Source organism: Carassius carassius, chromosome 13, assembly GCF_963082965.1.
Source record: "Carassius carassius chromosome 13, fCarCar2.1, whole genome shotgun sequence".
Classification (NCBI taxonomy): Eukaryota; Metazoa; Chordata; class Actinopteri; order Cypriniformes; family Cyprinidae; genus Carassius; species Carassius carassius.
This window is the reverse complement of record NC_081767.1, coordinates 1,983,221-1,999,491: the sequence shown is the minus strand read 5'-3', so window position 1 is coordinate 1,999,491 and position 16,271 is coordinate 1,983,221. Positions and strand designations below refer to the sequence as shown.

Sequence of the window (16,271 nt, the reverse complement as noted above, 5' to 3'; positions counted from 1 at the left end):
TCCTAGAAACATGGGCCGCTCGGCTGTGGGATGATGTTGACCTGGTTCGGGGCGTGAGGTGATGACCCTCTTGTGGGGTGTTACGGAGCACTGACCCATTTCTGACCCGGTGCAGGTGAGACGATTAGAGTCTAGGCCGGCCAGGAACACCTGTCTCGTTCCCCACGGCCCTTAATCCAGCAGAGGCTCCCTCAGCAACAAATTCAGACTGAATTCGGCATCCTTTAGTGAGAGTGTGACACACACACTTTCATGTGGAGTCAGTTTTTTTCATGTGTGTGTGTGTGTATACAAGTGTATAGATATATATATCTTATACATGCTAGTTAAACCTAGCAGATGTATTTATTTTTTGTAAAATACATGTTAATTCAAATAAATTCTAAATAAACATTCCAAAATGTCATTGTGCATATATACAAAGGTTTTTTGAAAGAAGTATCTTCTGCTCACCAAGGATGCATTTATATATATATATATGTGAAAGTGAAATATTACAATTTAAACAGCTGTTTTCTATGTGAATATATTGTAAACTGTAATGTATTTCTGTGATGCTCCGCTGTATTTTCAGCATCATTCCTCCAGTCTTCAGTGTCACATGATCTTCAGAAATCATGAAAATATGATGATTTACTGCTCAAGAAACATTTCTGACCGTTTAAATAAATTTTTTTGTGATACTCTTTTTTCAGGAAAATGTAAAATAAATAAATAATAATAAAAAAACTAAATGATTTCAATTGTAAAGTATAAGTTGCAGGCACATATATATCTTGTACTGAATTTTAATTTCAATTTTAAAAATGTGTCTGGAGAGGACGATTTTCATCACTGTGTTTATTTAAGCATCACATTAAGGAGACATTTGGGTGGAAATTTATTTGACATGAAAAAAAGGAAAAGTTACAATCCCAAAAAGCAAAACAAATCTGCAAGAGTTTCTAGTTGATCCGCAGCAGTAACTGAAGCGTGTTAATCAATGATCGTGTCACTAGAGAGAAAACTTAACTGAATCCAAGAACTTTGACCTGAAACTCACCATCAACATTCGGCAGCCAATTCAAACCTGGCCTCGCTGTGTGTGTGTGTGTGTGTGTGTGTGTGTGTGTGTGTGTGTGAGAGAGTCATTAACACTCGTGCCAGTCCAGTTCAGGCCGTGTTTAACCTCAACACACTTACAGGGAAAACTGAAATCCTCCACTACACTGTTGGCGGCTAACACAAGCCACAATGAAGAGAAAGCTGATATTCTGCTGCTCGCTGCAATCCACCGAAGTACATTAGGAGCGTAGTGAACCAGTTAATCTTGGAGTGATGTGGGCAGATTGGCCTATAAAAGGGCTTATGAGCTGCATTCATATAAACACTAGGCACATTATGACCACACACAGATAAGCTGGTTACAAACCTTCTCAAACAAAGCACGTGAGAGAAAGAGAGAATGACAACAACGGGATTTCAATTATATCGGCCACATTTAGAGGAAAAATCTTCTGAAGAGAGTGGTTTTTAGGAAGCTTATTAACAAACACACGCTTCGTGATCAGTGGGAATGTGTGCAAATATATTTCCAAATGACAGAAGATATCAAAAATGTACATATAAAAATATGCAACAAGTCTTAAAAATGTACAAAAGCAGTTCACAACTGCATTTCTCCCACAAGTACAGTGCATTTTGTGTTATGTGACACGGAACAGATGGAAGACAGAAAAATAGATTTAACAGTATAAAATAGCAACGTGGTGAAATTCTCAAACATATGACAAATATATATATATATTTATAGATAGTATACATGGAATTGCCTTCATTGATATGAATATATAAATATAAAATCTGAGTAAAAAGCCCTTCTAGTTTATGCAGTTTCAGGGAAAATTCATAAACATTCATAGGGACTGCGTAAAGTACATTAATATATCATTTTTTTGGTAGCGCTTAACTTAAAGCCATTATATATAATGCACTATAAAAGTAGTTTTAATGCATTGTAATGCACCTTATAATGCATTTTACAAACCACAGTTATAACACATTATCATACTTAGCTATACACTGAACACATCTTTAAGGAGGATAATGCATGGAAATATTAGAACGCATTTGTTTACAGTTATTTATGAAAAGATGCAATGCATTACTAACACACGTTACAAACACATTTATAATGCATGATATATAAAGGCTTAAAGTAATGCCCAACAGTGTGTGTGTCATGTGTAGAGCTTCAGTATTAGACTTTTGGATACACACAAGTATTGTAAAAAAAAAAAAAAAAAAAAAAAAGTCATAAAATAAACCATTTACAGCAACGCGGCGGAAAAAGGAAAAAAAAATGCTAAGTCTCTAAACGCAGTCCTCGATCAAGCCGGGATGCAGTGGTTGGGTGTTCGGGACATGATGAAGCCCCTGAGACACACACACCTGTACGAGCCCTCCGTGTTCACACAGCGAGCGTTCACACAGTCGACTGTGTCTTCATCATCACACTCGTCCACATCTACAGGAGTCAAACACATCTTTAGTCGCCTCCACTAGTGGTGTGATATAGAGGAACAGAGCATATGAGAAAGCGAAGGTTACCTGTGCACGTCATGCTACTGATGTCCAGCTGATAGCCGTCGTAACAGTCACACGTGTAGCCTTCCTCCACACGGATACAGCGGCCGTTCTCACAGCCGTCGACGACGCCACACTCTGCTGAACTCAGACTCCCATAGGATTCAAATCTCCCTAAAACACACAGGAATCACAGCTGCTTCTGTGTCTGTACACTACATACAAGTCTTAAGATGCTTTTAGCTTTTTAAAGATGGTTTCCCTTAAAGAAGTACACATACGTTTTTTAAATGTGCAGTTTTTGTGTACTTCAAATGTTGAAAGTATATATGTTTTTTTTTTATAACACAATATTACGCAGAAAATTAGCATTTTAAAAGTCTTAAATGAGAATGAAATAAAATACATTTTAAAGAAAGAAAGACACTTCCATTACTGTTTTTTAACAATTTTAAAAAGGGCTCTTTGTAATCTCAAATTGAAAAAGTTTTGCATTTAAACACATTTTAAGTCATGTTTTAATAATCTTTTGTCATGCTTTAAATAAGTACACTTATGTTGATATGCTGACTAACATACTTAAGTATAAATTGTATATAATGATGTGCTTAAGTGGGTCAGAGAAGCACTCTTAAGTTCAACTAATTGCATTTAATATACATTTAAATGAATGAAATATGAATATGAAAAAATGTAATACACAAAAAAACATGCAAAGTTTTCAAAAACATTACATTTAAGTCACACTAATGTTGGTTATTAACAGGGTTTTGGTGCAAAAAAAAAAACAACAACAACAAAAAAAAAAACCTTTGTCCAAAATAGTCAAAAATACCCCTGAAAATTAAGGATAAATTACATTTATGTAGTTAGCAGACGCTTTTATCCAAAGTGACTTACAGTGCATTCAGGCTATACATTTTTTACCTATCATGTGTTCCCTGGGAATCGAACCCACAACCTTGCGCTGCTAACAAATGCTCTACCACTGATCTAATTAAACTGTTATTAAATTATTATTACTGTTATTACACAGTTATACTGGATCTGTTACAGCTGTTAAAATTAAAGTGAAATGTGAAAATTAAAATTGTTGATAGCAGCACTAAATTTAGATCTACATGCGTTGCATCAGATTTATTTTTTATGTGTTTTTTGCAGCATTGAGCATTATAACCAATCACACACGTTTCTGTTCGGATTATGAATGTAATGGCCAATCAGAGGCGCAGAAAGTTTTGTTCAGTGCATGTTTGTATCATAAACAAGTAATCAATTAATTTTGGAGTAAAGACAACTTCTGTGAGTTATAATCTAAAATCAGCAACCAGAGCAGTAAACCTCGTTGGACTGGTTTAGTCATTTTTTTCTGGTTTAGTCTTCATATTTTGGACTCACGCTCATAGACTCGTCGTGATCCCTCCCGTCTCTCGGGAAACATTGGGAATGGGGGCGGGGCTCTCCATGACTCCTCCTCCTCGGCGTTGCTGTACGGTGAGTTTTCCGGAAGCGGGGCCAAGCTGAGCCAAAGCCCGTCTGGACGGGGACGGGGCGGCAAGGGTCGTGCCTGAGGATCTGGGATCCCGAAAGGAGGGCCAGGCGCGGTTTCATAATCGTCCTCCTCATAGTAACGACTTCCACTGGAAATGAGTGGAGCACAGTTACACACAAGCTGGTTATTAGTAGTGTATGGTTCAAATGAGCAACTCACCCTGTGGCCTGCTGCCTGTAGGGGGCGTCTGGGAGCCCGAATGAGCTGGACGTTCTGCCTCTGAGCCCTGACCTCCGTCCACTCGCTCTCACAGGACTGTAGTCATCGTAATGAGGTGGCATGTAGATGGGGCGTCCCGGCTGGGGTTCGGGGTACTCTGGGGGGCTGTATGGTGGACTGTAGCCTCCTCTTCCAGGCAGGAGCCCCGGGCTGAAGCGCTCGTAGTAATGAGGAGAGTAAGGAGGAGGACCGAACTCATTACACAGAGCCTCATAGGCCTCTAATCAGGAGTCAGGCAGACAAATTAAAATGAGTTAATGAGTGAAACCGAACGAGTGTCTGAGGGTCGGGCAAAATTCAGAAAGTAAAAAAACTATGAGGATAAGAATTTTTTTTGGGAATGATGCGGAAATAAACTGAACTGAATTAAAATTTACAGAACCTAAAGGCTGGAATACACTAGGTGATTTTTGATTTATGATTTCTCCCCGATTGACAGTCTGGAGAAGTCGGTCAAAAGTCAGAGCCAGTCTAAGTTAAATATGATTTAAAAATTATTTTTGCAGTCTGTATTACTGGAATTAATACATATTAATAAAATATACTTACGTGTGAACTAAATGTTCCGCACATTTAACTAAACAATAAAATGATTATAGTATAGTTTAAATCCATAATGTTTTTTTTTTTGACCCACTTAAGCAGGACTTCAGTACTTCTCTATATGCAATTTCACAATTACTTCTATAGTCTTTGAAATATGGTTAATGTTAAAGCTGAGTGGAATGAAGTTGTAATTTAGTACTTAACTTTAAATGTAATATCAATTAACACCGTACAATTAGAAATATACAGTATTCCTGTACTTTACATGTGCTTTAGCATGTTAGTCAACACATCAGAATAAGTGTACTTCTTTAAAGCACCACAAAATAATATTAAAACATGATATATTTAAAAGTAAAACTTTTAATTTGACATTATTACAAAGCACACTTTTTAAAAGGCCACTTAAGTTTGTTAAGAAACAGTCATCATTTTAAGTCACTTAAGTGGTCTTTTATTTCAATAATATATTATCTGCAAGTACAGTTTTAATAGCATACTTTTGAGATTTGAAGTACACTACAAGTGCACATTCAGTACATTAAAACACTGCTTTCACAGTCTTTGGTTAAGTGCACCATTTAGGGGATTTCAAGTATACTTTTTTCCTTTTGGAATTTTCAGTGTGAGCACACTACTAGCGCTATTTATATTACAAAACAACATTGAAATATGTGACTTGGGGTGCATTACCAATCTAGTCCAGAATGGCATGCAGTCTTTGTGTGTGTGTGTGTGTGTGTGTACCTTCATCTCTGCTGGGGCAGAGGGCACACTGCAGACCCCAGGCCTCACCATACAGACAGCAACACTCAGTGAAGGTCAGCTGAGCTCCTAACAAAGGACTCTGACACACTAGACTCGCTGTCACGTGACGCCAACAGAAGTTTAAGTTCTCATCTGAGAAAAAAACACAGACAGACAACCAACAAATAAAATTTAAAAAGGTCCAAAAGTTGTCAGTTTACACATCTGGCAATTTTTTTGGTTTTCCATTCTTAAAGGGACAGATCACTAAAAAAAAAAAGAAGAAGAAAAAAAAAGAAAATTCTGTCATCTTTCCTCACCTTCATGTCATTGCAAACCCATAAGAGTTTCATTTATCTTTAAAACACTGAGATATGTTTAAATAAACCATCACAAGATGTTTATTATTGCATGTCACGCAAGTATGACCATATTTGACGAGCTCTATATATGTGTGTTGATGAACGTGTGAATCAAAGCCTAAATGAAATCTATTCATCATATTAAACTCTTTGATTCATATTGATTACTTTTACAGGGTCTTAATGATTTTTTTCATCTTACTGTGAACGTTTTGGTGAATTGTACCTTCAATGGTGGGAGAGAAATCTTTTATTTGTGTATTAAAGAAAAAAATTCATTCGTATGTGTTTGGAATGACATGAGTTCATTTTTGGCTGAACTATGCCTTTAAAATTAAACTCAACATATAATTCATATAAAAATATACACTAAAATGTATGGGAGTAAAATAAAATATTTAATTATCATAGGGACAAAAATATAAAAAAAATACATTTAAATATCTTTAAACCGAAACTCTTAACTCATCATTTATCCAAAAATATTTAATAAAAATGTATAGTAGTAAAATAAAGTATAATTCCTTCATCATAGGAACACACACACACACACACACACACATATATATATATATATAAACTTTAAAATAAAACGCTTAACATATCATATATATAAATATATGTAAAGAAGTAAAATAAAATATGTAATCATCATAGGGACAGAAATTTATGGAAATAAAAAATAATTATCAATTTAAAATGAAAGAATTGTCATATAATTTATATAAAAATATAAAAAAATGTATAGTAGTAAAACAATTATAATAGCATTATTATAAGGAAAATATTTTTAAATAAAAAATAAATTCTTCAAAATGAAATTCTCTCACACACACACACACACACACACACACACACACACACACACACACACACACACACACACACACACACACACACACACACACACACACACACACACACACACACACACACACAACATCATAAGGATATTAAATAAAGATCATGTTCCATAAAGATATTTTGTTCTATAAAACGTAATTTTTGATTAGTAATTAGCATTGCTAAGAACTTCATTTGGACAACTTTAAAGATGATTTTCTCAATATTTAGATTTTTTTGCTCCCTCAGATTACAGATTTTCAAATAATTATATCTCGGCCAAATATTGTCCGATCCTAACAAACCATACATCAACGGTAAAAAAGATGATTTATTCAGCAGCTTTCAGATGATCAAAAGCAGTGGCAGAAGAGTTGCTGTTGTAGTGTGAGTGAATCTGTGCATCTCTCACCCTCAGCGAGGTGGCTGGCATTGACACAGTTGCGCTGTGTGTCGTCCAGCACTAGAGGAGGCTCACACGTACAGTAGAACGTTCCCAGTGTATTCACACACTGACCGCCAGTGCAGATCTCCTCACTCTCACATTCATTATTATCTACAGGGAGACAGAGAGACACACACATCACTGTCTGCTGAGCTGACTTCTATCCAGCCGGCTCTAGTGTTTTAAAGGCTGACCGATGCACTCCAGCAGATCCGTGTCGTAGTAGAATCCGCTGGGACAGTAACAGGCGTAGCCAGGAATGTTGTTGACACACACGCCACCTTTACACACCTCCGGATCAAACAGCTTACACTCATCCACATCTGTCCGGAGAACAAACACACTCAGATTAGAAACAGTGACTACTAGAGTCTACTAGAGTCTGTCCGTGTGGGAGTTTTACCCTTGTAGCGGAACGCTCCCGTCTCAGTCGTGATGTATCCTCTTCCGCTCGGACACAACGACTGGAATTCCGCTGAACGGAGAGATATTGATGAGGAGGGAAAAGCAAGAAACTCATGCTGGTGGAAAATAAGTGCACTTGAATGTGCTCTTGTAATGTACTTCAATTCTTAAAAGTATTTCGTTTAAACTGTACTTGCAGACAACATGATATTAATGAAATAGTAAGAGACACTTACTAACATACTAAAGCATGTTTAGTACTTAAAGTTAATGAATTTTAAATGTAATAAACTGCAACTTAGATAAAGTGTAGATCCATTAAATTAGATTAACATAGAAGTTAATAGAAGTTACAATAAAATATATTCAAATTTAAATTGAGAAAATATCATTAATTATGATTTCCTTCCTAAGTGGGTCAAAAACACACACTTAAGTTCAATTAATTGTATTTGATATAAATGTAAACTATAAAAGTGTCATTAAATAACGTGTCTAAGTTACGTGTCCAAATTTAATTATTATAGTATTATAGTTAACCGAAAATAAATCTGAAACTGAAATATATATATATATATATATATGTGTGTGTGTGTGTGTGTGTGTGTGTCTGTATTTCGTCTAGTTGCCAAGGCAGCATTTATCATTTTAATTTAGTTTAACATGAACTAATAAAAAAAAAACTAAAACTAAAACTAAATTAAAATTATTAGAAACTAAATAGACAATACAAAAATGACAAACAAAAATATTTTTTTTAACTAAATAAAATCAACTGAAAAACAAAATACTTACTAAACAAATTATTAATAAAAACCATAATAGTATTTCAATGACACTAAAATAACACTGAATCATTCACATTTAACATAACTTTAAAGTATATTATTACCATAATAAGTACTTAAAAGTACTTTCCTAAGGCCGGATTCATTTGATGAAGCATTTCTTCAGTGTTAGTGTGTGTTTGTTCACCTGTTCCCGTCTCGGGACAGACCTCATATTGGCACATGAGGCCCCAGCCCTGTCCCGCTGTACAGCAGCACTCCTGCAGCGTGGTGTTCGTGGCCAATATCTTGCAGGAGTAAGACTCCGATACGCCGAAGTAACACTCTCTGGTTTCTCCAGGCCGAGTCTGCGGCAGAGAGCCGGACGATCCAGACGAACCGAGGCCAGCCAAGGAAGAGGAGACTCCACCAGACGGCCCCGACCGACCTGCAGCCAATCCACACACAGTAACACTTCATTTTAAAGACCAATTCTCACTATGAAATAGTTGGTTGTTAGCATTAAAAAAAATGCACTTGCAGATAATATAATATTACTTAAATAAAAGGCCACTTAAGTGACTTAAAGAGAGACACTTTCATGACTGTTTCTTAACACACTTAAGTACACTTTAAAGTTCACTTTGTAATGATGTCAAAAACACTGTAAAGTAGATGTTAAATCATTATGTTCATTATGTCATGCTTTAAAGATGCACACTTTTAAAAGTAACATAATTATGAATTAAGTCCTACTTAAGTGTGTACTCTTAAGTTCAACTAATTGCATTTAATATAAATGTGAACTATAATATATTGATATTTATTTCTAATCAACATGCAAATATTCACACTTAAGTTTAAGTACATTCTTTTAAATTACATTCATAAATTATATCCATAACAAATACTCTTTTTAAGTGTACTTATATTTTTTTCCAAGGGATAATATTCTTTCAAGAAAAGAAAAAGAAAAAAAGTATCGCTAAACATAGTTCAATTTAAATAAAAGTAGATTATTTATCCAGTATTTGGATGAGGATTGTGCCTGTGTAGTGTGTTACATCAGTCACTTAGAAGGCTGCTACCTATGTAGGCAGTCAAGCAGCTGACTCGTTTTGGGAACAAAGGCATTGTGTTTGCGGTTATATTGTTTGGTATACACATGTTTATGTTATATAAAGCACCTTTATCTCAGCAATATAACGTAAACTTATTAATACTGTTATTATTTTCATCATCATTATTACCGGAAGAGGGCAGCTCTGAAACAGAGTTATTATGCTCCCTCTGGAGGTCTATTAGTGAGTGTGTGTGTGTGTGTGTGTGTTACCTGTGCTCTCTCTGTTCACACACTGGCCAGCGAATGGGTCAAATTCCTCCTGTCCGTTCTCACACTCACACGTGAAGGAGCCCTCGACGTTCCAGCAGCGCGCAGAGCCACACACACCCTGCATCGTCTCACACTCGTTTATGTCTGCGCAGAAAGAGACACAGACTTTCTAAGAATAAACTTAACTTTCTCTTGTGAGAAAGAAGTGTGCTTAATTGTACTGAATGTGCGCTTGCAGTGCACTTCAAATCTTAATAGTACATTTTCTTAAAATAAAACTGTTCTTGTAGATAATATAATATTAATGAAAACAAAAAGGCCACTTTAGTGAACTTACAGAGAAACACATTTTCTTAGAACACCTAAATACACTCTTAAAATATTAAACACACACACATAAAATATTAAATATAATTTTAAAATGTTTAAAGGGGTCATATGATCCGATTTCAATTTTTCCTTTATCTTTGGAGTGTTACAAGCTGATTGTGCATAGATAAGATCCCTGAAGTTACAAAGACTAAAGTCTCAAAACCAAAGAGATGTTCTTTATCAAAGTTAAGACTCGTCCACGCCCCCCTGAAACACCTTGTTCTTACACCCCCTCACATGTCTACAACACTATGTGGAAATATCTGTGTAATGCCGCCCAAATGTTCACTAAAGAAAGAAGGCGTGGCTTCAGTAACACAGTTAGTGTTGAAGCAATCGTGTCAGGGAGATGTGTGTGTATCGAGGAGAAAGAAAAAGCACTTTATTTGTTCTTCCGAAAGTAGATGCATCTAGGAATCTTTAAGATTACTTACAACAGAACAGCAACGCATTTTATGGACGAGCGTTTCATGAACCTTGAAGAGGAGGTCATTCTGACTTTGCTACGACAATCTGGCGCTTCTGTATCAGCTACTGGAAGTATGATTTGTTATCAGTAGAGCTGTAGTCAAGTCCAGCTTTGTCGAGTCAAAGACCAGGACTAGTTGAGACCGAGTCCAAATGTTTTAAGTCCAAGTTAAGACAGAGTCCAAATGAGAGAAAAAAGTATCCTCTTCAAGACCACAAACTAAACTACTGATAATGTATGTGATGAGAGAAACAGCATATCTCCCATTCTTCTTCTCTTTTTTTACATTATTATTTGTAATAATCAAAAAGCATGTGCAAAGTAACAACTCTGTAGGCAGGGGTCTCCAAACTAGATCCTGAAGAGCCAATGCCCTGCAGAGTTTATCTCCAACTGGGCTTAACGATTCTAGTGTGTCTAGTAAGAGCTTGATTAGCTGGTTCAAGTGTGCTTAATTAGGCTTGGAGCTAAACTCTAAAGGACACTGGCTCTCTAGGACCGAGTTTGGAGCTGTAGGGTCAAATTATTTACATTTACTTTACTTAATTTACTTTACAATGCTGCTGTTTGCTGACATCATGTCTGTGGTTAAAAATTTAAATGACTGATGCCTTGGCGCAGTGCACACACATGGAAAGCTCGGGATATGACACATGCGCGCGGTTAAAGGGATACGTTTGGCTCAACTGGGCATGCGCGAATAAATACAGCCTAACTTTTGTCAAACTGTACAACATTAATTAGTATTTAATTATTGTAAAGGGTAAGTTTAAGGCTGGGGTAGGTGTAGACGTTAATAAAACACAATCTAACAGGTGGAAAATTAAATTAGAAACATCTAAACTTTTCAGAAAGCAGCAAGTGCACCGCTGGTCATGTGACAAGAATCAACGAATCAGCTTCTTTCTTTCCCGTAACAAAATTGCAAGCTAAGCCAAGATGGAGAAACAGCTGATCATAGCTGTACAAGGATAGCCATGTTGAATTGAATTGAATTGAATTAATCTTTATTTCGAACAATTCATTAAAAAATTAAAAATAAAAATGACAGCAATTCATAAGAAATATCCATATAAATAAACAAACATGTATAACATAATAATATAATATTCAACCTGTTCGAAAAGGGATAGTTAGAAGCCCTAGGCTTATCAAAAACTACCCCCAGTAACTACCCAAACCAATTCACAATCTAACAAGAAAAATTAACATAACATTTTAAATAATACAACAACAAAAAAAATACTAAATTAAGTAAAGCGTTATCTTAATATTAAGATGAAGAAAAAAGCATATACAAAAACCATTATCAAGCATACATTCCCACCATAATGAATTATCATTCACCCTCTCCATTTCTATACTTATCAAGCATAAAACTTTTGTACCTTTTTCTAAATTGCAACATATTAACACTTTGTTTGATTGAACTGCTCAGACCATTCCACAGAAGCACCCCACAAATCGAAACACACATACTTTTGAGTTTTGTCCGAGTCCTATGTTGACTCAAATTTAAATTTAAATCCCCTCTCAAGTTATAACCCCCAACCCTATCTGTAAATAACTGTTGTATGTTTTTAGGCAACTGTTTATTTATTGCTTTATAGATTAATTGAGCAGTCTTAAGTTTAACGAGATCTTTAAACTTCAAAGTGTGCAATTTTAAATATAGTAAATTAGTATGCTCAAGATAACCTACCTTGTTTACTATTCTAATAGCTCTTTTTTGTAATGTACTTAATGTTTGTAAGGTGGTTTTGTAGGTGTTACCCCATACTTCAACACAATAATTTAAATAAGGCAACACAAGTGAACAATACAAAATAAAAAGTGCTTTTTTACTCAATACATGCCTTGCTTTCCCCATTACTCCAATACTCTGCGCTACTTTTGTTCTAACGTATTTGATGTGTGGTTTCCAACAAATTTTATGATCAAGAATCACACCCAAAAATTTGTTTTCATAGACTCTTTCTATTTTAACATTATTAATCATAACTTTTACTTGCGTGTCAGTTTTACGATTACCAAAAAGCATAAATTTGGTTTTATCTAGATTTAACGATAATTTATTTAAGTCAAACCATATTTTTAATTTATTAATTTCTGATGTGACCCCTTCCAACAGCTGCTTCAGATTTTCCCCTGAACAGAAAATATTAGTATCATCAGCAAAAATCACAAATTTTAGACGGTTAGTCACACTACATATGTCATTTATGTACATTATAAATAATTTTGGACCCAATATTGACCCCTGTGGTACTCCACAGGTGATACCCAAACAATCTGATCTGAACTCCCCCATTTGAACAAATTGTAGTCTGTTACTTATGTAACTTTTCATCCAATCTAATGCAATTCCTCTGATACCATACTTTTCCAGTTTATTGATTAACAAACTATGATCAATTGTATCGAAAGCTTTTTTTAAATCAATAAATACTCCCACTGCATATTGTTTGTTATCTATAGCACTGGTAATGTCTTCAATTAACTCCATAATTGCCATTGATGTAGATCTGTTTGACCTGAATCCATATTGACTATCAACCAATAATTCATGCTTCTCAATAAAATTATCCAATCTGATTACATACAATTTTTCTAATATTTTGGAGAACTGAGAGAGTAAAGACAATGGCCTATAATTTGTGAATTTATTTTTCAATCCAGATTTATATAGTGGAATGATTTTAGCAATTTTCATTTTGCTTGGGAATACACCTGTTTTGAAAGACAAATTATAAATATGAGTTAACGGTTTAACAATTGCACCAATGATTTCCTTAATTAAAACCATATCAATATCATTCACGTCTGTTGACTTTTTATTCTTACAATTATTTACAATATCAATAATCTCAATTTCCTCAGCTGGTTTCAAAAACATAGAGTAAGGGTTACTGTCTAAATAATCCACTGCCTTCACCTCACCTTCAGTCAGTGGATTTTTTATTACATCAGCCAGTTTTGCTCCCACACTTACAAAGAAATTGTTAAACCCATTGGCCGCATCTTTCATATTGTTTAAAGTCCTCTCATTATCTATAAAATACAGAGGGTATTTATTATTCATTGGTCCATTCCTTATGATATTATTTAGCACTTTCCATATACCCTTGATATCATTTTTATTATCATTTAATATTTTATTATAATAATCTTTCTTACTTATCCTCATGATACTGGTCAATTTATTTTTATATCTTTTGTATTTATACTCAGCTTCTTTGGTTCTGTGTTTTATAAATTCTTTGTACAAGGTGTTCTTTTTTTTGCAAGCATTTTTTAATCCCTTTGTCATCCATGGTCTCTCTTTAAATTTGTGCTTTATGGTAAATTGATTTATCGGACAGTGTTCATCATATAATGATTTAAAAGTAGACAGAAATGTTGCGTATGCATTATTGGTATCAGTCTCATCATACAATTTTTTCCAATTATATGCAAGTAATTCTCTTCTGAGTGTATTTATTGATTCAACAGTTCTGATTCTCCTGTAACTAATCACCTTAACTTCCTTATACTTCACATGATCACAAACACACATCACAAAAACTGGCAAATGATCACTTATGTCATTTAGTAACAACCCACTCATTAGACTATTGTCCATTCGGTTTGTGAATATATTATCTATTAGAGTTGCACAGTGTGAAGATATTCTGCTTGGTTTTGTTATAAGTGGGAAAAGACTCATGCTAAACATTAAATCGATAAATTCATCTGTCAGTTTATGCTTACTGGGATTTAAGAGATCTATATTAAAATCCCCACAAATGAACACCGTTTTTTGCTCATTCTTAGTAAATAGACTTTCCATACTGTTCATGAACATTTCGATATTTGAACCAGGGGCTCTGTATACACAGCTTACAATTACATTTTTCTTTTTTTCCAAATTAATTTCGACCGTTATTATCTCCATCACATCATCAATGTTAAATAATACTAAACCCCACAAATGACATGCAAAAGAACAGAAAAATACATATATGGCCACTTAAGGAGCTTTTTAAAAAGTGCACTTTGTAACAATGTCAAATTAAAAGATTTACATTAAAGTACATTTTAAATCCTTAAAGTTTAACTTTTTTTTCTTGTGCTTTTAAGTAAACTTATTTTGATGTGTTAACATACTAAAGCACATGTAAAGTGCTTGATTATGATTTTAAGTTGATTTATTTTAAATGTACTAAACTGCAACTGCATTACAAATGTATACCTACAAAATGAAATCAGCCTACAAATAAAAGTAAAAAACACTTTTATATGAATTTAATACAATTTTGAACTGTAATACATTTTCATTTAATTGTAAATACCATGCAATTAAGTGTGTGTAAATATAACATGAAATTCACACTTCAGTATTCTCTGTTTAAGTGTAAGTATTTTCTGTAGTGACTCCTCTTTTAAAGCATGCTGAAGGTCAGTTGGTCATGGACTCACCCACACACATCTGTCCGTCGCCACTGGACTCGTAGCCCCGGTCACACAGACACTGATACGTGCCGATCAGATTCTGGCAGAAGGCGTGATGTCCACACACAGTCTCGTTAGCGCACTCGTTAATGTCTGCGAGAGAGAGCCGGCTGTCATTCTGCACGTGTGTGTGTGTGTGTGATTTGCTGTCGGTCAGACTCACCCACACACTCTCCGGAGCCGATGATGTGGTATCCGGGCTCGCAGGAAGCCAGGCAGCGGAACGAGCCAATGGTGTTCTCACAGCGCTGGGATCCACACACCAGATGCTCTGAGTCCAGACACTCGTTCACATCTGCAGAGCAAACTGAGCTGAGATCGGTCCTACACACACACACACACACACACACACACACACACACTCATACATGCATGATGCAACGAGTGTGTCAAAGCTACAATTTGCTCGCTGGAAGGGAGCTTCTGCTATTAAGGTCACGTTTTAAGCACAAATAAAACATAGCACAAATTAATTTATTTAAAAAATAAAATGACGAAAACAATAATTCTAATTGCAAACTTTTTTATTTTGTCTCTATAATGAATTTATCTTTTTTTAGAGAGTGCTGAAAAGTTCAATCTCCTCAGACTTCCACTCAATAAGTGATTATTATAAAATGTTACTGTTTTTAAATTTTATATATGCATTTCATTATTTCATTCCCTGGTTTTAAGTTAGTTAAAGTTTAATTTAATTTAAAATCACGGCCATATCTTTTTTTTTCACAAGGTCAGCATCATAATCCATAAAATGTTGTATTATTATATAAAACATTTTAACTTTACATAAGACTAAATTGAAAATACATTCAGGTGATAAAATATTTCCCTTAAACATCCACATTTTAGTAATTTAATAGTTAAATCAGAACACTGTTGTACTAATTTGTCCCTCAATTAATCTAGACACATTATATATATATATATATATATATATATATATATTTTTTTTTTATTATTATTATTTTTTTTACTTCAATAATTGATGTTGCCTATACTCTTTGTAAAAAAAAAAAAAAAAAAAATGTCGTGAGAAATATGTGATAAGTGATAACCAGATATACAATTCCTTTTACTTGAATTTCTGGAATTTTTAAGTTGCTTTACATAATCTGAGAGTAGCTTTATTGGATGTCATTTATTGTCAGTTCGATT

The 16,271-nt window shown here is 34.6% G+C and overlaps 1 protein-coding gene across 4 annotated transcripts in view; it reads right to left on the bottom strand.

The window, feature by feature from the left end:
- Positions 1-2,281: 2,281 nt before the first annotated feature.
- The window catches only part of LOC132155824 (latent-transforming growth factor beta-binding protein 4-like), a 94,721-nt gene continuing 80,731 nt past the window's right edge, over positions 2,282-16,271 (bottom strand). For all 4 annotated transcript variants that reach the window (XM_059564534.1, XM_059564535.1, XM_059564533.1 and 1 more), the window contains 12 exons: positions 15,280-15,411; positions 15,084-15,209; positions 9,785-9,928; positions 8,660-8,899; positions 7,683-7,754; positions 7,474-7,602; positions 7,247-7,390; positions 5,630-5,782; positions 4,277-4,556; positions 3,964-4,205; positions 2,590-2,739; positions 2,282-2,506 (listed from right to left, as the gene is read on the bottom strand). In XM_059564534.1, coding sequence (XP_059420517.1) covers positions 2,370-2,506; positions 2,590-2,739; positions 3,964-4,205; positions 4,277-4,556; positions 5,630-5,782; positions 7,247-7,390; positions 7,474-7,602; positions 7,683-7,754; positions 8,660-8,899; positions 9,785-9,928; positions 15,084-15,209; positions 15,280-15,411 — 1,949 coding nt within the window. In that variant the 3' untranslated portion in view covers positions 2,282-2,369. The remainder of the gene's footprint in view (positions 2,507-2,589; positions 2,740-3,963; positions 4,206-4,276; positions 4,557-5,629; positions 5,783-7,246; positions 7,391-7,473; positions 7,603-7,682; positions 7,755-8,659; positions 8,900-9,784; positions 9,929-15,083; positions 15,210-15,279; positions 15,412-16,271) is intronic.